General features: G+C 34.4%; 3 protein-coding genes across 3 annotated transcripts; 1 reads left to right on the top strand and 2 right to left on the bottom strand.

Moving 5' to 3' along the window:
* Positions 1 to 183: 183 nt before the first annotated feature.
* Positions 184 to 7,368, bottom strand: LOC133325601 (peroxisomal ATPase PEX6). Its single transcript, XM_061534333.1, has 4 exons — positions 7,348 to 7,368; positions 2,484 to 2,996; positions 1,642 to 2,415; positions 184 to 1,584 (listed from the first exon to the last, which is right to left on the bottom strand). Exons 1-4 carry the CDS (start codon positions 7,366 to 7,368, stop codon positions 184 to 186), a joined length of 2,709 nt encoding a protein of 902 aa, XP_061390317.1.
* A 2,731-nt stretch (positions 7,369 to 10,099) lies between these two features.
* LOC133325589 (origin recognition complex subunit 6) lies at positions 10,100 to 11,086 on the top strand. Its single transcript, XM_061534331.1, has 3 exons — positions 10,100 to 10,193; positions 10,259 to 10,388; positions 10,448 to 11,086. Exons 1-3 carry the CDS (start codon positions 10,129 to 10,131, stop codon positions 11,084 to 11,086), a joined length of 834 nt encoding a protein of 277 aa, XP_061390315.1. The 5' UTR covers positions 10,100 to 10,128.
* A 1,397-nt stretch (positions 11,087 to 12,483) lies between these two features.
* On the bottom strand, positions 12,484 to 13,792 carry LOC133325578 (stimulator of interferon genes protein homolog). The gene is made up of 5 exons (XM_061534320.1): positions 13,777 to 13,792; positions 13,349 to 13,705; positions 13,096 to 13,295; positions 12,634 to 12,916; positions 12,484 to 12,569 (listed from the first exon to the last, which is right to left on the bottom strand). Exons 1-5 carry the CDS (start codon positions 13,790 to 13,792, stop codon positions 12,484 to 12,486), a joined length of 942 nt encoding a protein of 313 aa, XP_061390304.1.
* Positions 13,793 to 23,442: the final 9,650 nt, after the last annotated feature.

The following is a 23,442-nucleotide window of genomic DNA, read 5'->3' as shown; positions in this document are numbered from 1 at the left end:
AAAGTCAACGATTTATTAAAAAAATGGGTGTAATAAACGTAATAAATAACAAAACACCAACACCTTAACCTGTAAAAGTCGTCACCACTGTATTCCTTCTTGCCATAAGCACACAATACTTAAATTCCTTCATATGTATAGATTTGGGCAGTAGTCTTAGTTTGTAAAACCAAAAATGTCCGCTCACACACTATACGAAGCCTTTAGCTTGTTGAAGTACTCCAAATCTTGCCGACTTATTGATGGTATAAATTTCCGGAACGACTTTGTAAAGTCTTCCGTTTCCACAATAACATTTTCGGCCACCAACTCCTCATTGCTACGTCCCTCTTTCATGTGACGATCTATGATTCTACGTACGGCCGAAAGCCAAGCATTTGAACATATTGAATATAAATCGGCACCGGACATTTCTCCACGAAGTTTACCAGCAATTTCTTCTAAATTACAATCCGGGGCCAAATTGAAACGTTTCGTTTGTGCTTTGAGGACGGATGCCTTTTCTTCGGCGGTACTGCAGGGGCCCACATAGAATAATTTATCAAAGCGGCCAGGACGCAGCAAAGCTGGATCTATAAGATCTGGACGATTTGTGGCAGCCAAAATAAATATTGGTTTGGTGGGGTCATTACTCATGCCATCCATTTCTGCCAGTAATTGGGAAACAACACGATCCATAACACCACCCGAATCACCAGCTACCCCACGATTTGGAGCCAATGAATCCAATTCATCGAGAAATAGTACACAGGGAGCTGCGGAACGGGCCCTTGAGAAAACTTCTCTAACATTTTGTTCACTTTGGCCCACATACATGTTGAGCAGTTCTGGACCTTGTACCGAAAGAAAGCTTAAATTGCACTCAGTGGCCACAGCTTTGGCCACCAGGGTCTTGCCTGTACCCGGAGGACCATACAATAAAATACCCGATCTACGGAGATTCTTTCCCATGAGGTGGACATGTTTCAGGGGCAAGCCGATGCTGGATTGAATTTCATCTTTCAATTTAGCCAAGCCACCAATATCCGACCACAAGACCTTCGGTACCTTGGGAGCACCCAGACTGTCGGCAAATGACGCCTGCATGGCATTCAGATGTTCCGCAAAATAATCAAATGTAAGCGGTTTTAAGGCCTTATTAGATTTCCAATGTAAGCGTACGGCTTGATCGTGTAAATGTTTTAAATCTCCCAACAGGAAACCTTGTGTCTTATCGGCGACCTCTTGAAACACCGATTTGGCTTTCTGCCAATTTGGATATAATTTTGGCAGGAATTGTTCCTGCAATTCCATTGGGTAGAGGGGTATTGATTTAACATCACGAAAATTGAATATTTTGTTTTTGTAAATTTCCTGTTTGTGCAGCCATTTCAGGATTTCATAACGTTCCTCTTTGCTGGGCGATTCGATTTTTATCAATTCCAGAAACATGCGATGTATCATCGGTTTCAAGTATTTGTCATTGGTCAGGGCAATAATTATTACGGGATATTTGCGATTTTTGACAAATAACTCTTGGGTTTGGGCCTGAAATGTGGCCAAGAGGCGGAGATCTTCGTTGCCTTCGTTGTCGATGCCAAAGATCTAGGGGAAGAACAAACTGATATAAAAAGTAATGAGGGGGGAAAAATGCAAACTCACCTCAAAATTGTGGAAACAAATCAAAAGAGGCTCACTGATCAGGCTCTTGGCAAACACGGCCTTCAATTTCATTTCCGTGTGTGTCGGAACCTGTGATACAATTTCCGCACAATCCACTCCAAATACGTGTAAACCCAAATCCCGGGCCACAGCATTAACTAATTTCGTTTTACCACAACCCCGTTCACCCTGCAGCAAAAACATGGGATTTATGTGTTCTGACGATAGGCATGCAGATTTTCTTGGCAAAAACGCATCAATGGATGAACGCAAACATTCATAGGTATTTTGTAAGCCTGCGGGATATGCCTCCGCAATAACTAAATCATCCAATAGCTGTCTGGGTAGAAATTGTGGTGAACTTGCAACCTGAATGAGATTGGTTAAACCCTTCGCCACCACAGCATGCATTTCAAAATCATCAGATCTTGCCTCCAGCTTTACACAGCGGAAGTGTAAATATTTCATATAGGCAAATATTAGATAATAATGGGAATATTGGGCAGTGCCAATAAGTTCGGAAGTGATCTCTATGCGATAGGTGTGGCCACGATGTAAAATACGCGGTGTATCAAAATAGCAGCCTAATATGAAATCCGATACTTCGGGTGGCAGTTCATAGGGATTGTTGATAATATATACATGGGCCTTTACCGCGATATGCGGTATTGTTTGCTGATCATGTAGATGTTGGATTTTAGCCCAAATGCGTCGGCGATCGCAAAGTTTATTGGTAAAATGAAAACGGTCCCTGACATTTGAATAGAAATTTTCCTAAAATGGAGAAAATAAATTTAAATTTTTAAGGGGGATAAGAGGTAAATCATTCTGATTTTCCGTACCTGTACAAATAAACAATTGTTTTTACAGTGTTTCACCGGCAGTATCTGCACCATTATTGTGTGGGGTGAGGGTTTCAAAATCTTCTTAACCAAAGATTCACTATCTTCCTTCGAGGCACCATTTTGTCCATTTTGTGTGGTGGCTTCAACTGGTTCTGGTTTGCCACAGCTGACGGTTAAATTTATAAAATTCACTTCTTTCGATTCGGCATACATTTCGAAAACATCTTCTGAGGCGAACACCATATGTTCGGATTTAATAAATTGATCTTTTATTAAATGTTCGTACAACGTATTCGGCAGTGGTACCAGACGAAATTTATCCTTAAAATATTTCATATAACGTCTATAGACGGCATATTGTATATAACCGGGAAATATATACCAAGCCCGATTGGGAAATAGAATTTGTATGACACCATTATAGGCTTCGATGAGCTCACGCATACGTCCCGTATATTGGTAAAGAGATGGTTCGCCATTGTCAATCGAACGTTTTGGAACTATCTTTTTCTAGATTATTAGAAGAGGAAGAAAAAACAATCAAAAGTGAAAATAAAAAATTACAATTGTTGCATATTCTTGTTCGGAAGCTAATTATTAAGAAACAGATGTTAGTTTTTATGAAATGCAATGGAATTATGAAACAGATGTTATAGAGAACAGAACATGAGGTGTTAGTGTTGCAACTACATTTTAGAGATTATTTTAATACCCTACACCACATTGAGCTATCATTTATTGTTTGGTACAGCTGTAGATGAGTTGACAATCCTTAGCAGAGTCGAGCTTGGGTCAAATTTTCCATATAATATTTCACATGGTTGACAACATTGCACATCGAATTCAAGAAGAAATTACGCATTTTGACAGTTAATCGAGTAATCAGCTGCGCTAAATGGACAGCCTGTTTATGCCATGAGTCAGTCCATTGCTCCTTCCATATACTTCCTAGCAAACCAAGGTCGCTATAAATTCAGACCATATCCTGGTCACGATAGAGAAATCCAGCGATTTCGTGGAGCCCGATCAGCTTTTAATGAATTATAATAAAGCCAAGTGGCACGACTTCACAAAATTCAGTGAGGGCTTCTTAAGTCCTATGGCGCCACCCGTATGTGCCAGAAAGGGTGAGAAGATTTTCCGAGAAATATTTTAAAAGCAGCAAAAAACTTCATTCCGCGGGCTAAATACCTCTAATGAGACCCAAATATCCATCCAGGGCCTCTAGATTGGCACAACAGCGCAAACATCTTCCTGTCGAAGGCCCCACTGGCGACAGAATCCCGCAGCTAAGCGCTAAAATATATACTTTAGTCCTTTATCATAGGCGCTCTAAATGGTTAGAGCACCTTAACCACTGCAATATAAATTTCAAGCAGCTATGGCCTACTATCAAGAGTTTATCTGGTTCCAATAGAAATGAAAATCTCCCTGATATTTCCTTCAATAACATTCAACATTCTGATGCCAAAAAACATGTGCATTGCAGTTCTGCTGCCAATTCTTTGAACATCCATCTTTGCAGAACTGGATCAAACGAGCAGTTATCCGGAGATCCAAGTATCTTAAAAGAGACTTGCAGCCCCCATCATTTACATCCAGCGAGTTAGAGGCAATTATCTCCAGATCCAAGCCATCCAAAGCCCTTGGTCCATGTTCATTTTAAAGAAGCTTGATGCAATAAGGCTTGTTTGTCTGACCAAAGTTCACGAGTTATCGACGTCACAGTTAGCAATTCCGTATATTTGGAATTTTGCCCAGATTATTTCAATTCTAAAACCAGATAAATCCGCAACTAATGGGGAATTCTACCGCCCGATTTCTCTTCTTTCACCAGTAGCCAAGGTTTTAAATTCTTTATTGCATCCGTCCCTGAAACAGTATTTCGTTCTTGTGCTACCCACCAACATGGTTTCAGCAGAACATATAGCACAACAACATATGTGCAAGAAATTACTTCCAATATTGCAAATGGCCTCAATCAGCGATGGCCAACTGAACGGACCATTGTGACAGCCTTATATCTATCCAAGGCATTTAATACGGTTGTCCACTCCGAGCAAATATCCGACATCACAAATTCCAACCTTCAGAGTGATATCAAGCGTTGGCTTGCCGACTAATTGTAGTAATGGTAGTTGGCAAGCCTGTAATGGTAGTTGACAAGTCTTCGTTTAGCTCCGTGACCAAAAATCCAAATACCGCAGAATCAAAATAGGAGTACCCAAGGCGGTGTCCTATCTCCCATTTTGTTCAACATATATCTTGCGAAACTCCCTAAGCCTCGACCAGATGTTTCAAACGTTAACTTTTACGACGTAACTGCAAATGTTTCCAACTATTTAGCCATCATCAACAACTTCTTCCGGGACAGCAATCTAAAATTATTTATGGACTACCGAAGGTGTCAAATAAGGCTGGGGTTCTGAAAATTCGTACTAGAACGAAACGAATAGTACCATTTGTATTTATTTATTTTCAAATTCATGATGCCTAGTCTTTCGACCTTAAGGCGGTAAACTACATTAAAACTGTAGAGGTAGAAATCTTAATTTTGGAATGAGGGTCAATGATAAAGTGTAGGTTATAGGTACCAAAGGGTACATGTACTAAATCTATTACAATTTCGTAGCATGTCAACGGATAGAGCTAAAAACCTGAAATTTTTAATGCGAATCATGGTTGTGTAGTTGGATTGATATAAGCAGGTTGCTTTAGAAGTGTATACAGGTGTATACAAAAGGAACTAAATGTTACTAAATTTGGTACAATTTGAATTTGGTGAATCGCATGGAGCTGAAATCCTGATATATTGGCATTAAAATTACTGTTGAAGTATAGTATTGAGGATGTACTAAATGATACTAAATTTGGTACAATTTGAATTTTCAGTGAACCTGTAGAGCCGGAATACTGAATGGACTTAAGATTACTCTTAGAGAGCAGGATTGTGGTATGTAATTCTGTAATTATGGGTACCAAATGTACTAAATTTTATACGTTTAGAGGAAAAATTATTTAAAACAAATTGTAATTGTTTTGTTGTTGTTTTTTGTAATTAAAGAGAAGTCACTGGTACATCGGAATCCGAAAATTCCAACGGTGTTAGAAAGAGTACATGTCTGGCCCTCGTATGAAATAGGATTATTGACTTCGCTCTAAAATTAACAAAATGGCGGACATTGAAAAAAATATTTTTGGAAAATCGCCGATTTTTTACCAAAACCAAGTTAAAAATAAGGAAGATCTTCATCGATTGGCTTTATCCTAGTTCATACGATAGCTATACACTCACATAGAAACGTGTAAAAATTTGGAATCGATTGGGTTATTAGTTTTTCAGTTATCGTGCCCGCCATTCACAAAAGAGAAAAACGCGTTTAAAGTTTGAGAAGCCCTTTAGCCGTCACTTGATGCCTACACACACATTCTTGAAATTTTTGACTCCCCTTAAGAGTACTGTTTGATTGTAGATACTAAAATGTATGTGTACTAAATGGATTTGTCTGACTTGCAAATTGAATGCGATTGTTTAAACCCTTCGCCACCACGGCATGCATTTCAAAATCATCAGATCAAGCCTCTAACATTACAAAGCGGGTGTGTGTACATTTCGATATGTAGGTAGTTTATGAAATTTGTGCTTATGAATACTAACTGGTACTAAATTGGGTGCAATTCGAATTGTTGGTGAATTGAAAAAGCTGGAATCCTAAAATTTGGAATTAAAATTACGGTTGGATTGTAGGTACTAAATTATATGTGTACTAAATGGTACTAAATTTAGTACAATAGTTCTGGAATCCTAAAATAGGGAAATAAGATTTCTATTGTGGATTGTATGATGTAGGTAGTTATGGAAATTTGTACTTAAGTGTACTTAATGGTACTAAATTTGATATAATTTGACGTGTGTATAAGACTTTTTGGCGAGTGTGTGTAAAGCGGGAAACACATACGAGGATTTAGGCCTTCGTTGGCTTCGTATGAATTGTCAATTTATAAAGGAATATCAGAGTTGAATTTGAACAATAAAAGAAGGCGACTTGACATGCCAAGCCTGAAAGTCCGTCCTCTTATGTATTTCCCCCTTAAGACCTCAGTATGCACAAAGAAGTGTCTCTCGCTCGGCGACTTGGAGTTCATGATGTTTAATTTAATTTATATACCCAAAGTGGTGTAGGGTATCATATAATCGGTCACGACGACCGACTTGTACCTTCATTACGGATTTGTGTGCAATATTAAATTGTTAGTTTGTGTTTTTACTAGTATACCACATTAAATAAAATATAGAAAACATCTAAAAGCCTGGGATTAGTAAAAAATGTGAATTAAGAGGTGTAAATAATACATTCTTACCAAAAATAAAGACGGCTGTATTTAGAGTTTTGAGTTGAGACCAAATGTGTTTTTTAAATGTGTTGTTGTTGTTACCTATTTGTAATCGACCGAGAATGTTAAGTAGTTAACAAAAAATGTTTTTTTTTTTTGGTAATATATATTATTCATATTATGCTCAAGGCAGTGTCAATTTTTTCAAAATTAAGTCTCTAGAGTCTCTGATTACAATAATATGTTTTTTCTTTCATTTCAAAATTATGACAATTTTGGTTTATTAAAATTTAGAACCAAATCTGCACGATATATATTAATGATCATAAAACGCTTAATTTAAGTGTAGAGAGTGTTAATGAATTTTAAGATTTTAGAATCAATTATGATCACATTTTTAGCGATCCACCCTTATGTGCACTCATGTTGTACTATATAGTATAGTTTATCATTTATCGTTCACTTGTGCGTTCTGATGAAATGAATATATGTACTTGATTTTAATGGTACTATTGCGAAAACTTACCTCTTCATTTAGTTCGACCATTTCACGACACAATAAATTTCTTTCTTTTCTATTTCAGACAAAAATATACATTCAGAACGTCAATTCCCTTCTTTTCTTTACACAAAACACGTAATCTACAAAAATACAAAATGCCGATTTTTTTGTTTTATAAATGAAAGAGGTTATTAACTATTATACGATAAGAAATTCAAACCAAATCACAATCAATGATTATTTTCAATAACTATATTTTTAAATGGGGAGATTTCAAAATTTTAATTTATTTGTTAACAATATTCCATACACCACTTTTTCATTATTAACTACATACAAATTTACACCGTGCGGGATCAGTAGTTATCAACAATCCAATTGGATTTTTAACCTTTTACCTTCTTAACAGTAGTAACTCTCTTTTTCATTGCTTGATAGGAAGGAAAACAAACAACCAACGTTATCTCAGAATTTTATGTTTTTAATCTTGTGTGTGGAGAGGCACCAAAGAGATTATTGTCAGGGCGACAAATTAAAACCTTAAATATCCATAATGCAACAGCTGTTCAAACATATGGTTATGGTTGGAATGCCAAGAGAATTGATAGCAAAGTTTATGAGAGACAATCAGCTGATTACAGTGTGTTTCACACGATAGACAACTTGATGGTCAAAGTGTTACAGTAGGGTCTTGTTTATGTGTCAACAAGGTGTCAAGCTATGTTAATGAAAAAGTTGCCAGGAATTTCGAATAATAGATTTGCAGGTTAAATTCATGGCAAATTAAATTGAATGAATGAAGTCAGTATTATGGAATGAATAAATAAAATAAATAATAAATATATAAAAATATTGCAAAATTTAATTTCATTTAAAACAATGAATAAATAAAATAAATAATAAATATATAAAAATATTGCAAAATTTAATTTCATTTAAAACACAAGGAAACGATATGCGTTTGTGAGAGAAGATTATCGAGAGATTTCCAGAAAGATATAAGAAGGTAAGTTTGGAAAAATGTCGATGACTATATACATCAGGCTGAAGATATATTACGTGTCAAGGTTGCACTTTCCCAACCAAATTAGGTTTCTAATTATGGTGTAGATTAGAGCAGGTTCGGTTGTTGAGCCCTTGAGAGGTCTGTGCCGCCTGTAAGCCAGGGCTGGACAGTGACACAGAAGATGCTCAATTGTCACCGTCTCCTCTTCGTCAACACAGTCTACAGTAATCAATTGCATCAAGATCCCGTTTACTAGTGAAGGCCCTGATATTACAATGACCAGTAATGATTCCTGTCATTACTCTTATCCAGCTTTGCTCAGATTCAACAGTGAGTGCGTCCTTTTGGTAGACAGAGTCGGCCAAATGGATCTTGACACGTTGCACCTAGGTTCATTGTGCCAAAGTTCATAGGCTCTTTCGTCGAAGAACGCCTCAATGTTCCGGTAAAGATGACATCTGTGGATTGAGATCCCCGTTTAGCTAGTTTGTCAGCTCTTTCATTACCCAAGATGTCACGGTGTCCTGGTACCCAACACAGCCGATAACTGTAAGTAAGTTCTTCCAAAGCTGTTATACACTTGAGGACGCCCTCAGATTTGATATAACATGATTTGATGGCTTTAGACCCGCTTTACTATCTACGAAGATAGTCACCGGTTCAACGACCTCTGCATCCAGACGTTTTATCAATTCCGCTGCCTTCCAAATCGCGAAGATTTCAGATTGGAAAGACTACAGTTGCAATCCAGCTTGTAGGTTAACTCAAGTCCTAGCCTTTCACAGTAGATGCCAGCCCCTGTAACTTCTTCCATCTTGGATCCGTCTGTATAGAATGCCAGACCGTTCAGAGGAGGGTTACATCGGTTCCAGTCGTCTATACTAGGAATAACGTCAAATCTCTGGACTGGTGATATATAGTCGCATAGTTTTACGCGTTGGTCCAATGTCATACCTGGCTCGCACAAGATACGACCTGCTAAGATTCGGACCCCTTTTCTAAATATTTCACTGCAATTTCATAAAATTAATTTATAAACTTGTTTTAATTTACAAAAATAGATTTTGATAGAGGTTTTAAAATATAGACGACAATGATGATAGATAATTTAAATTGATGACACAAAGAGGACATACATTTTATAGATGACTGTCAGTTAAAATAGATGATTGTCCTCTAAAAAAGAGGACGTATGGTCACCTTAAACTACTGCATCTGCATTTAGATGTTTAGCGCTACGTTGCAAAACAAAGACCGTGAGGAACTTGAACATACCGAAAAAGACGCGAGAAAAGGACATTTAATGTTCTTATAATACCGAATAGTGCAGCTACAGATATATCAAAACGGGGATCGATATTGATCATTTTCGGTATTGAGTTTTAACACCAAATTTGTTTAAAAAAATACCGACAGATGATTCAACAGATGAACAAACAGACGAACATGGCTTATGATCAGGAATATATATACTTTATGGGGTCTCCGACGACTATTTCAAGATTTGCAAACGAGAAAAGTTGGCATAGAGTGTCATTCAAATTTATAGTGTGTACACCGCTTAACATTTGGTAACAATTGTTATCAAATATCGAGTAACCAAATCAGATTTCCTATCACTGTTGACCACTTATTGACATTTGTGTGTTTTGGCGCCAATTTTTGTAAACAAACAAACAAAACACAGCTTGCATATCTCAGCAAAACCATCGGAATTGTAAACAAAAACCAAAGTAACAACAAAATTAATTAAAAACAACTTACCTTGCATTTTGTTATAAGTTTAAAAGTTTGCGGTCATGGCCACATTAATTGAGCAATTGGTAACCAAAATGGGTTTAATTGATGAACCAACTATACTAGAGTATGTTTTAAACCTTTGGTAGTCTTTGATACAAAAACTAAAGCAGTTATTATTTTTGTTTCCAGGAAAACTACAGAATTGGTGAGACTATTAGAGCTGAGGTCCACTAATGTCCCATTGCAAATAAATGAATATGGCAAAATTGTCTTATGTGGTGATATCGCAGCTACCCTATTAGGAATAGCATTTGATAAGGTTAGTCACACTCTGTAATTGATAGTTTCGATCTATCTAATAAAAAAAATGCATTACAGGAACAAGCCTTAAAATTATCTGGTCTACGAAAATCTCATTATACCAACAACAAACGTATGATAGAAAAACTATTAGATCTCAACAAATTGGTTGGCGTCAATGACATTTGCATACAATTGAATCTGCAAGAGGTCAAAAAGAAGGCAGATGAACTTCTAGAACTTTACCGGAAAGTGGTGGCCAGCGAACAAACCGATATCGATGATACACATCCACAATATGCCAGTATGGCTGTCTTCATGGCCTGTAAATTGTGTCAAAAGAAAGTGTCGAAAACGAAAATAATGCCCTTTAGCAATTTAAGACCCACACAATGGCAACAACTGGAACAACGTTGGGAAAAACTTATTGCCAAACATTATAAAAATACTATGGATAATAAATTGAAAGTTGATGAGGAGTGTAATGATGAGAACAAAGAGAATGGATCGGGCAAGCAAACTAAGGGTGACGTAAAAAAGGAGCGGCGTGTCGAGATTGAAGATTATGAAAAATGGAAAAAACGTATGTTGGAAATGGCCCAGGCTAAATTAAAGCAGCAGGAGGAGGAAGAAGAAGCAAGAAATAAAGTTGAAACGTCTAATGTGGTGGAAAATGAACTTATTGAAAATAGTGAAACGGCTATACTGGGATGTTAAGATGTTTATTGAATTGGAAATTTTTGTTACATTTATTCTGTTACATACATAAACACCTTAAATTTAAAAGGATTAGTATTTTATAATTTTTTAATTATTTTAAAAGCATCTTGCGCTGATTTTTTTGGCAAAGCTCAATATTTTAGAATACAAAAAAATAAAATTATAATTTAAAACAAAAATTTTGAAAAATCGCAATTTTGTTATAAGTTGAATTTTCGAATTTAATATAGATCGGCCTGGGTCACTTTTCAAAACAAATCTTGATCAATATTGTGGAGAAAAAATCTTGAAGTTCTAGGCAAATTGCGAAACAATCCAATAAGTTCGACCGGACCGAACTCTCTTTACCCTCTACCATGATGCCCTATCCTATGGTAAATTTTTGGTAGGAAGATTTGTCGCCCAATTAGAATCAAATTGGATCCAACTCAGCTAAAAAATGCGAAACATACCGAATTACAGTTTTATGGGAGCTACCAAAAATTGGATCGGTATCGATGATTTTTGGTGGGAAATAAAAATGTTAAATTGCAACCAATTCGGTTAAAAATCGTGCCAAAAATCCCCAAAATTCGAATATTAAAGGGTACCGTTATACGGGTGCTACCCTGAAACTTGGCTCAATATTATTAATTTTTGGTACGGATATGTGTTATTCAATGAGATCTCAAAATGCCCAAATTACAGCCAATTCGGTTGGAAAACGTGCCAAAAATACCGAATAATGGGGAGTACCTTTATATAGGAGCTATCATTAAAAGTAGATCGATATCGACTATTTCTGTTAGGGAGATTTGCTACACAATGGGAACCCAATGTACCAAATTTCAGCAATTTCGTTTGAAAACGGGCCACAAAATCCCCAAAATAACGAATAATGGGGAGTAGCGTTATATGAGAACTATCATAAAAAGGGGGCCGATATGGATGATTTTTTGGTAGGAAGATTTGCTACCCAATGGGAACTCATAGTACCAAATTACAACCAAATCGGTTCAACATCGTGCCAAAAATTCCCAAAATACCGAATTATAGGAGTTACCTTTATCTGGGAGCTCTCATTAAAAGTGGACCGATATCGATAATTTTCGGTAGCTAGATTTACTACACAATGGGAAGTCATATCAAATTACAGTCAATTAGATTGAAAAACGGGACACAAAATCCCCAAAATCCCAATCATTTTTATCGTGATAAATCGACATAGTGAGTTAATTGAAGCTGTGAATGAAGAAGCTGGATTTTGTTTTCACAATAGATTAAATTTGTCATGTATTTAGTATTGTTTCGCAACAATGAAATAAAAAATATATAAAACTAAAAAAAAAAGTTTTAAAATCTTTTCATCTATGAACATCACGTCACATATTTTTTATGTGGTTAGGAGAATCTCATCATCTACGATGTTCATTCCACATATTTGTTATGTGGCTAAGTAAAACATCACCCACATCTTGAGGTCTACCATCATTTTGATAAGCTAAAATGAAACAAGAAATAATTTATTAAGTTACAAAAATTAATAACAGAAATAAAACCCCTACCGTTATACAAAACTAATTCAGCTTCATCCTCTGTGGGAGGCCATTCTTTTAATAGCTTCTTCAAATGTTTGTAGAATTTCAAAAGAATTTCACGTTTCATCTCCTTCATTTGCCATGTGGTTGAGGGATGATATGACATAGCCTCGAAAAATGACAGCATAGGTGTTGCCCCTTCAACAGCTACATAATAATATGTACCATTAATCGGTACAGTAAATCTATAAACATCATTCTTAAAAGGTCGTTCAACGCCAGCACGATTCTTTACAACGGTTTCCAAAGGCTTCATTTAAAAAGTAATAAAAATTTCAATGTAAATTACAGCTTATTGCATATTTCCACATTAAACTAAGTTAGGTATTTTTTTTTTGCCAAAATCCATTCGAATATGTAATGGAAAATAAAAATTTTGTTTTTCTGCCAATGTTTTCTTTTTTTTTTGAAATTTCATCTTACCGCAACCCCGTCTTTTGTCAATATTCGACTTTCTATTTTCGAGTTAATAAACATTGTATTGGGTACGAGTATTATTAAGCGTTTCACGGCAAACTCAACATGCTCCTTGGCTTCATATTGTTCGATTCGTTCTTTTAAACCCGGATGGCCGGTGTGTGAGGGCAAGGTTAATTTTAAATAGCCATGGAAATAATTTGAAGCCATTCCTAAAAAATATTTATTGGTTATATTTGCCAAATTGAATAATAAAAACGTTTACCTTCAGCATAATCCAAACCGTGAGATTGCCTTACGAAATTGGCATAATCCAAATGTGAAAAAGAGAGACCAACCCACACAAGTAGCCAATATAGTGGCATAAATGCCAACCACTTCAATGGCGGCAAAACAAATTCTTTTGCCATGGCAAATCGTATTAAAGCTCCAAATACAAATAGCAAAATGAATACTATTGTTGGTATATTAAGGCTAAAACATCGTCTAGCCACTTGCCAGTATTTTGCTCCTCCATCTACGTCATAATAATTACTATAGAATAATATTTCATGGCCATATCGAAAAATTCGCACGCACAATTCTGCCAATAAGGCCACAGCAAGTATCCGTATACAAGTGTCTGTAAAAATAAGAATAATAACAAATTGTGAAATAATTGAATTGATTTCATTTCAGTTCGAATGCACCCACCTATATATTCCTCCATCATAATACACCTTTTTCTTGATCGAATGCGTTTGTCTTGCTCCCGATAAGAAACGTCATTTCTTTTTGGCATAATTATTACTGCAATTTCATGTTCACCGACTGAAGTAAAATTGGTAGCATTCACTTAGAATTGATAGCAAAGTTTATGAGAGACAACCAGCTGATTACAGTGTGTTTCACATGATAGAGAACTTGGAGGCCAAAGTGTTACAGTAGGGTATTGATTATATGCCAATGCAATGTTAATGAAAAAAGCTGCTAAAGGGCTAAACAGAATGCTCGCGTTGAGCCATCCGTCGCGTTATATGTTATCGAAAATACAACAACCACAAGGAAACGATAACACAAACGCATATCGTTTCCTTGTGGTTGTTGTATTTTCGATAACATATAACGCGACGGATGGCTCAACGCGAGCATTCTGCTTAGCCCTTAAGAATTTCAAATAATAGATTTATAGGTTAAATTCGTGGGAAATTGGAATGAACAAAAAATAAATAAAGTAATGATTCGTATGGCAAATTCGTTTTATTTGACAAATTTTAGCGTCTCAGTAATTTTTTTTTCAAAATTGTTGTTTCAGAAAATAACTGGAGATATTAATATTTATTTATCTGGTTATAAACCTGAATAGCTTTATATTTTGGTGGTTCCACCTTTGCGTCGTTGCGCTTTGTGCCAATTATTTTAATTTGGGAAAGTTTTTGAAAGTGTCGATTAGCATATTTTCAATAACATTGCTGAACATTGCTCTCAAGATTTAACCATAGTGGTTACAAGTTATATTTATAAGTTATAGTGGCAGGGAACTTCAAAATATTTATAAATATAAATAAATTTAGCAATTTTTTCCACTGGACACAAGATTTACGTACATTTTGAAGGAAATGTCTCGATCATCTGACAGTTGGTTGAACTGGCAGAACTTAATTGGAATACGTTGTCATGCTAATTGAACTGAGTAACCATTTGAACGATATAATGCCATGCCAGACGAGCCTTGTTCTTATTCGTTGTTCGTCCCTTAATTATGAAGTAATTACTTAGTTCCACATACAATATTGTCTGAGCGAACACCGACTTTTGTACATTGTTCAATTCGAATCACTCTCTGAATAACAAAGAAAATTTGTCCCATCCCTAACAATTGAGAGTATTTATCGAAAATAACTTAATTTTGACAGCTTGAAAATAGGTTCGTTCGTTTACTTTCCCAGTAATATTTACTCAGTAAGAATTTGCAGAGAGTAAATACGAATTTTTCCTTTTCAAGAGAGAAAACTGCAAAAAGTAAACGAACAACATCCAGTAAAAAGATTGTTTCGACACAGCTGATTAAAACAACAAACAAATTGGCGCAAACTAAAAAACAGCATTTTTATTAGAAAAATGGATAACAAGCGGAAAATTGATGTTGTTTGTTCCCCACAAACATTTAAAAGGGTTGTGACCTGTTATTCCTGTATCTGCAATTGATATGGGGGTGGACATAACCGATGGTGTTCCAGACATGTTAGGGATGCACTTTTTTGTTTGGATTTGGAACCTAAAAAAATCGTTCGCCAATTACTCTTGTATTACCTTATTTTTAAATACTTGCGTTTTCTTCATCCATTTTTGTATTTAATGATACAAAATCAAAATAAAATTCACAAAACAATCAATTTTCTTGAGAAAAATTTTTTGTTTGTTTACAAAACATAACAAAACAGCTGATTAAATATCAGCTGATGGTACAACAAAATTCTTACTGAGTAAATTTTCCTTGTAAGAATTTGCAAATACTCAGTAACACAACTGTCAAATCTGCTCTCTCAATTCGCTCTCTTTTACTGGACTTTTGGGTAAACGAACAACATTTTGTAATAATTTGTACAAATTCGTACAAATTATTGAGTAAACGAACGAACCTAATATATATAAAATTTTCAAACATTTTCAGTAAAAATCGTATAGTTTGTATAAATGCAGCAGGATGTAAATTTTGTAATCTACATAATGCAATACGCATTTCTTTCCCCCTTGGTTCTAATAAGTGTACAAAACAAGAAACAAATGTGGGGAAACTCAAATAAAAATATCTCCAAATTTGTATATGTGACTGTGACAATTGTGACATTTGAATTGAGAAAATATAAAAATGTATTGAAAACAACATTTTCAGAAAAAATGGAAAACATGAACGAAAAGTAAATAACTATGGGTTCTTACCATGGTATAATAATTAAAGGTAACAGCAAGTGTTGTTGTACAAAAAACGATACAACAACCACATGGAAATTTGTTGTTGTAAGTTCTACTAGTGTCAACTCATTTGACAGAAAAATGTAAACAAACAAACAAATTATCATCAAATTATTTTTATTTTGAAAATGGAATATTTCGAATCCTCAAAATAAAAATTGAAAAACATGAATGAAAATCTATCAAATTTATATTTCTATCGCTTCCACATCTTTCCTTTAATTGAGCCATTGCCATATATATGTGTAACACATATGACAATGCTGGGAATAGCGAGTAATTCCATCAAGAAAGATTTGCTTCCTCAAACTTTCCCAGCAGGCAGATTGAGTAAATTGAATACGGGAGCACATTAATAAAGAACAATTTCAAATTGTATGCGTTCCCAATTTTCCTGTTGGGTGATTTTTAAAAACATAATTTGTCAAATTTATATTGACATTAGTATTACGTTGGAATCAAATCAGCTGGGATTTGCTGTTACCTTTTATAATTGTACCATGGGTTCTTACTATATTCAAGAGAAAGAGAATAGTTTTTTTCTATTTAAATTCATAGGTAATATACACAAATAAGTTGAACTTTTGGTGTAAAAGGAGAAACAACAAATTTGAAAAAGAAAATTCTGATGACATGAATTAAGAATAGTGTTGTATGAACGGGTTAATTCATATACGTAATTCTGAGAGCGAAATAATTTTGTATGTATTCTAAAAAACATCAACTGATCGACATTTAGATCATGATTAAAGTTATGTGTAAAAAATTTAGGTGTATTTCTGGATTTCGTTAATCGAGTCGATTTAAAATCTTGCATATAAATGTACTTTTATTAATCACGATATAAATGTCGATCAGCTGATGCGTGTTAGTATACATATAAAATTATTGATTTGCGCCAAAAATATTCGTTTGCAATTTGAAAAGTAAAAGAAAAATTACAGCAATGGAAATGTTTGGAAAGTAAAAAATGTTTTGAGTAGTCGCTACGCTACTCGTATATTTTAGTAGTCGCTACTCATATATTTAATAAAGCCGGCATATGTTACCATTTTTTTTATTTAAGACATCTACAGTCTCTTAAATTTTGTGTTTTTTGAGTCGTTCTCTCCGAAGAAGTTCATAAAAAGTACATATTCATATTATGTTTAAATTAGATTTTAACAGCCTCTTAAATGAGGTATGTTCTGAGTAGTTCTCTCCTGAGGAGTACGTAAAATGTAAATATTTAAATATAAATATCACACATTTAATTACGTCCGATATGTGCATGTGCCTTTCAAAGATGTCATGTCTGGTCTATCGACAGGATATTGAGTGTAGGAGCATATCTTGAATATTCCCAATGAAGCGATATTATTAGACGGTGCCGTCTGAACTTTTTTTGGGGCTGTTTTTTGTTGTCTGATACTTAATGATAAAAACTCGTACCAAAAACATATGGCAAACCAGTGAACGGTGTAGTATAGTCGGATGGGGCCGACCACATGATACCCTACACAACTACCAATGAACTCAAACTTTCAGTTTATCCATATTCCGAGTCTTGGTAATATTTCGCGATTTTGAACACTCTTGACCGACTTAACTTATTCGATCTATATCCTTCTGGGGTAAATTTGCACGCCATAGAACGGAAATTATGACACTTTTCACACAAATTGACCAATCTTTATCAAAATATGCACTATTATTCTTTGGCCTGATCTCCAAGCAAAATTTCCTGATGTTCGAATCATAATTGTGGCCTCTAGAGCGACCAGAAAAAAACAGACAATAATAATGTTTTAGTTCATTTCATCTACTAAATATTAACGGATCATTAACAAAAACAATAGGGGTCTTCTTTGGCCAGAACCCATCCTACATGCAACAGTTCGAGACGATTGGTCCATAACTGTCGCCTGTACCGTGTTTACAAATTGTAATGAACAGACGGACGGACACACATGTCTAGATCGACTCAGCTTGTCGAGATATGACGATCGGTATACTAAAGTGTGGGACTAGGACCAATATTTCGCGGCGTTATAAACTCTTGGGGTTGCACCAAGCTGTGTAAGGTATAATTAGTATTTGTTTCAAACATGTTAGATTCGTCGATGGAGCAGCCGAAGAATAGATGCGGTAGATGATGGGGCACATTCGTCACCCAAAAGAATAGCCTAACAATTATCATTGCTATCAGTTTGGTTAGAATTAAGATTCTCTAAAGGTTCTATCTTATTTTAATACGCGACTCAATAATGGACGTTTAATACTATATGTCTCAGGCCACACACAGCATCATAAATCGCGTTTGGGTAATACATGTCCTTGCAGAGAACTATCAATATATGCCAATGTTCTCGAATACCCTACATAAATGGGTACCGTCCCATCTTCGATATCTTGAAGTACTTAGGCAAAACATTAGTATCTGTAAAACCTCATAACAGACAATATACATTGTAGGACCATACTTATAAACGCCCCAACAAATTTTAGATCTTTTTAACGCCCATGTACATAAAAAACTATAGTTATATAGTTATATTAAATACAACAATATTTCGATATGTTTAAAACTCGAATGAAGACATTTTGCTTGAAGCAGGGGTTCATAGGCAAATCCCTGCCTTTTTATTTGGTTCCGTCGGACTATACTCCATACTGGTTGTAATAAGTTCATGCGACGGACTAGCCATATAATCTTGATAAGTTTAAAATGTGGAATATTCTTAGGATCATCTTATTTAACAACATATGGCAAACCAGTGAACGGTGTAGTATAGTCGGATGGGGCCGACCACATGATACCCTACACAACTACCAATGAACTCAAACTTTCAGTTTATCCATATTCCGAGTCTTGGTAATATTTCGCGATTTTGAACACTCTTGACCGACTTAACTTATTCGATCTATATCCTTCTGGGGTAAATTTGCACGCCATAGAACGGAAATTATGACACTTTTCACACAAATTGACCAATCTTTATCAAAATATGCACTATTATTCTTTGGCCTGATCTCCAAGCAAAATTTCCTGATGTTCGAATCATAATTGTGGCCTCTAGAGCGACCAGAAAAAAACAGACAATAATAATGTTTTAGTTCATTTCATCTACTAAATATTAACGGATCATTAACAAAAACAATAGGGGTCTTCTTTGGCCAGAACCCATCCTACATGCAACAGTTCGAGACGATTGGTCCATAACTGTCGCCTGTACCGTGTTTACAAATTGTAATGAACAGACGGACGGACACACATGTCTAGATCGACTCAGCTTGTCGAGATATGACGATCGGTATACTAAAGTGTGGGACTAGGACCAATATTTCGCGGCGTTATAAACTCTTGGGGTTGCACCAAGCTGTGTAAGGTATAATTAGTATTTGTTTCAAACATGTTAGATTCGTCGATGGAGCAGCCGAAGAATAGATGCGGTAGATGATGGGGCACATTCGTCACCCAAAAGAATAGCCTAACAATTATCATTGCTATCAGTTTGGTTAGAATTAAGATTCTCTAAAGGTTCTATCTTATTTTAATACGCGACTCAATAATGGACGTTTAATACTATATGTCTCAGGCCACACACAGCATCATAAATCGCGTTTGGGTAATACATGTCCTTGCAGAGAACTATCAATATATGCCAATGTTCTCGAATACCCTACATAAATGGGTACCGTCCCATCTTCGATATCTTGAAGTACTTAGGCAAAACATTAGTATCTGTAAAACCTCATAACAGACAATATACATTGTAGGACCATACTTATAAACGCCCCAACAAATTTTAGATCTTTTTAACGCCCATGTACATAAAAAACTATAGTTATATAGTTATATTAAATACAACAATATTTCGATATGTTTAAAACTCGAATGAAGACATTTTGCTTGAAGCAGGGGTTCATAGGCAAATCCCTGCCTTTTTATTTGGTTCCGTCGGACTATACTCCATACTGGTTGTAATAAGTTCATGCGACGGACTAGCCATATAATCTTGATAAGTTTAAAATGTGGAATATTCTTAGGATCATCTTATTTAACATCATGTACCAACTAGTCTTATACACAACAAACACAGACACATAATCTTGAAAACAAATATGACTGCATATTGAAAATTTATTAAAAACTTTTAAACAACCGATTATATATTTATTATGAAAGAACACAACAACATATAAGATATTAACTTTATTATAATAATGCTATTTACAGCAGCATTTGATAGCGAACATATTGAGAATTATGAAAATATCGCTTGTAAGCTGTGTTGGCGATTTCACTTCTCGATACAATTGTCCTGTAGTTGGCTATTTTGCGCATTAATGATTTCGAGGAATTTACAATTATGAATATCGAGAGATAGCGGATAGAGATTGTTTTGTTTAGTAAATAGGCTTATATTAGAAACATTTTAGTTATATGTGGCAGTTAATCTGGTTCGCACAACAAACAACAAAGCATGACATCAACGCAAAAACAACGCATTTCAGTCGATAAATTGAAAAATGAAAACGGAAATGAAAATACAAAAAGAATATCCAAGTAATTAGGTGTGTCTGGTTACTTTCCCTGCAGGAATTGTCCAGTAACTTCTTTCTGAGAGAGTAAGGTAGTTTTATTCTCTTTTGCAAGAAAAATGCGAAAAGTAAACAGACGGCATCCCTGCAGAAGCTTGCAACTAATCAGCTGATTTGTCAAAACAAACCAATTTGTCCGCCATTATAAAGAATTAAAAGAAAGAAAACACAACCAGTTTAACAAGTTTTTGAACAATTAGTCTTGCTAATTCCAAAAAAAATTATTTTCAAATTGAAAGCACAAAAATAAATAAACAAACAATAGAAAACATCTGATTGAATGTCGATGTATGAGAAGAAGAAGAGTTGCAAGAGATTGCAAGAAGAAATTTTTCCAGCAAGAATTTGCAAACTCTCACTGAAAGAACTGTCAAAATTTCTCTCTCCAACCGCTCTCTTTTGCAGAACTTTTGGGTTAACAGACGACTTCCAGTAACAATTTGTAACAATTGTTACAAACTTTAGGGTAACCAGACACACCTATTGATTGGTTACATTTTTTATTGATTTTAGTTTGGTGGTAGTGGTGGTCAGTGAAAAGTTAGGCAATTTTATACAGCGTTTTTGTTTTTTCTTTTTGTTATTATTGAAACTTCTCACTCGCGAGAAGGGGGGAATAGGGAAAGACGAAGAAGAATGGGATATGTGATATTTCGTAAAATCTTTTTTTATTTTTTTATACGTTTAATTTAGTTCAATTAAATTTAATTTATTTGCATATAATTTGTCATTGGAGCATATTGTATTAGATTTTGGCCGAATGGCTTTGCAATACAAAATAAAGAACAAATAAAAAAAAAACGCACACAAATTCTATAAATATATATTTTTTTTTAAACTGGAGGAGGTCCTCCTCCAGCTAGTCCACTTTCTATTAGAATAGAAGGTGAACGAGATTTTCTTATATTTTTCCTTTAGTTCGATAAATAAAACACGTGGCAAGTTAAGCGAAAGCTTAACAAAGCGCCATTTTGTAAGCTTTTAAGCACGTAGTCGTGATTAACTCTTAAAATGCGTCTTTCTTGTGAGCCGCCCGAATACGAACTGATAAATAATTTTTGTTTTCTTTTCATTTTTTATTTTTGAAATTGGCAACCGTTAAATAAAAAAAACAAACAGTTGCAAATTTTGGTACATTGTGACTAAGTTGTATTTTTTCGTAAAAAATCATGATTTAAAATAAACCCTGCCGCACCATGATTTAAATTTGTATACTAAGTCATGGTAATAAAAATCCTATTACAAAAATCACGATTCTGGTGCGATTTTCGTATGTTTGAGCAACATAATTTTCATAGTTGCATTTTAGAACATCCGATACTTGCGGTGTTGCCGGACTTTGGCATTTCCGAAAAGTCCCATAGATTTCCAACAGAGAAAGGAATTCTTGTGAATTATCCATTTACGCCGAAATACCGTTATCCAGAATAAGCTTGATAATTTAATCATTTTATAAATAAAACACCAATCCAATTATATTTTACAGTGTATTTTAAAGAACATCGAATAATAAAACATAATTTACAATCAGAATATTAGTGTTTGGGTGTGTGTTTTTTTATTTCATGTGTTATTGAAATTACATTTAAATTTGTTGTTGTCGTTTTTGTTGATCCAGTTTAATGCATGAGGTAAAGAGCTTCCGGTGAAGATAGAATGGGGGGATTAATAAACTATTTTGTATAACTACTTGTTGTTGTTGTGGCTCTATTTGAATATGTGTTTTGGGTATGATACGATTTTATGGTTAGTGTGTTATTATTTTTATTCTTTTCTTTTGTTTGTTTCAATTAAATTCTATTGTTAAATTGTTTGTTATATGCACTATTTGTTTAAATGAGAAACCGGTTATTTATTAAAAAAGAAAAACATTAAAAAAAGTGGTTTGCGTAAATCTGATGCAGATTGAATGGGAAATTTTGTTTTTGAATTGAAATTCGAATATATTAAGAAAATTTCTATTAAGATTTGTAATGGTCTTTTGGAAAATTGTAACAATGTTGTTGTTTTTTATTAAGGAAATATTCAAAACATATGGAAATGTTTACCATAGCCAAATATCGAATTCCATTTGTGAAAAATCAAAATGTCTAGTTAATAGAAATGTAAACAATATTAATCCTGAAAATAGTTTCTCTCTCTATGTGTGTCTTTTAAAATAATAAATTCCAGAAAGAAAAAAATAAAAATTAAAATAAATTCACAACATTAACCGAATAATATTTATTACAAAAAAATTATTTAACTCATAATTAATTACCTTCTTCTTCTTGTAACACTGAATGAAATGGGTGTATGCATGCGCCTGTCATCTTTTTATTTACTATTTATTTTTCTATTCGAATCCCATTAATACATTTAATAAATGTAAATCGAAATTATTTTATAGTTTGTTGTTGGTCCAATGCCAGAAAAGAAAATGCCATTTAATTTTGTTTTTATTTTAAATATGAAATGTATCAATTTCATTTGGTAACATTAAATCAATCATCATGTCTAACAAATTGATTGATTGATTGATATTGAGATGATCTTGTTGTGTTTTGATTTTGTACTGACGCGCGCTTGCTTGGTCTTGTTCGTTTTCTGTTAAGTAAAAGTAAACAACTATAGAGTAGCAAAGACAATTCATTTCATTTTACTTTTTTTATATTTAATAGAATGATTTTTTTGTTTGTCTGTATGTATAATAGGTTTTCTTTTTGTTGTTGTTGTAGAATATACATTATCATCAATGTAAAAATATTATATATAGTAGAAGAATTTTGTTTTGTTAAAAAAAAAATGTTGAAACATATGTTGCTTAATTAGACGACGCCG

The sequence above is a fragment of the Musca vetustissima genome, unplaced genomic scaffold (genome assembly GCF_032173495.1).
Source record: "Musca vetustissima isolate MV318-11 ecotype Yass unplaced genomic scaffold, APGP_CSIRO_Mvet_v1 utg31883, whole genome shotgun sequence".
Taxonomy (NCBI): Eukaryota; Metazoa; Arthropoda; class Insecta; order Diptera; family Muscidae; genus Musca; species Musca vetustissima.
This window is presented reverse-complemented; position numbering and strand designations above follow the sequence as displayed.

Excerpts from the sequence above, each read along its gene's own strand:
- LOC133325601 (XM_061534333.1), bottom strand. The coding sequence starts at position 7,368 with ATGGTCGAACTAAATGAAGAG. Across the intron at positions 2,416-2,483 it reads ACAATTGTTTATTTGTACAG|GAAAATTTCTATTCAAATGT; the intron begins GTACGGAAAATC and ends TCTCCATTTTAG. Across the intron at positions 1,585-1,641 it reads TTTGTTTCCACAATTTTGAG|ATCTTTGGCATCGACAACGA; the intron begins GTGAGTTTGCAT and ends TTCTTCCCCTAG.
- LOC133325589 (XM_061534331.1), top strand. The coding sequence starts at position 10,129 with ATGGCCACATTAATTGAGCAATTGGTAACCAAAATGGGTTTAATTGAT. Across the intron at positions 10,194-10,258 it reads GATGAACCAACTATACTAGA|GAAAACTACAGAATTGGTGA; the intron begins GTATGTTTTAAA and ends TTTTGTTTCCAG. Across the intron at positions 10,389-10,447 it reads TAGGAATAGCATTTGATAAG|GAACAAGCCTTAAAATTATC; the intron begins GTTAGTCACACT and ends AATGCATTACAG.
- LOC133325578 (XM_061534320.1), bottom strand. Across the intron at positions 13,296-13,348 it reads CGGTTTGGATTATGCTGAAG|GAATGGCTTCAAATTATTTC; the intron begins GTAAACGTTTTT and ends AATATTTTTTAG. Across the intron at positions 12,917-13,095 it reads GAATATTGACAAAAGACGGG|CCTTTGGAAACCGTTGTAAA; the intron begins GTTGCGGTAAGA and ends TTTTAAATGAAG.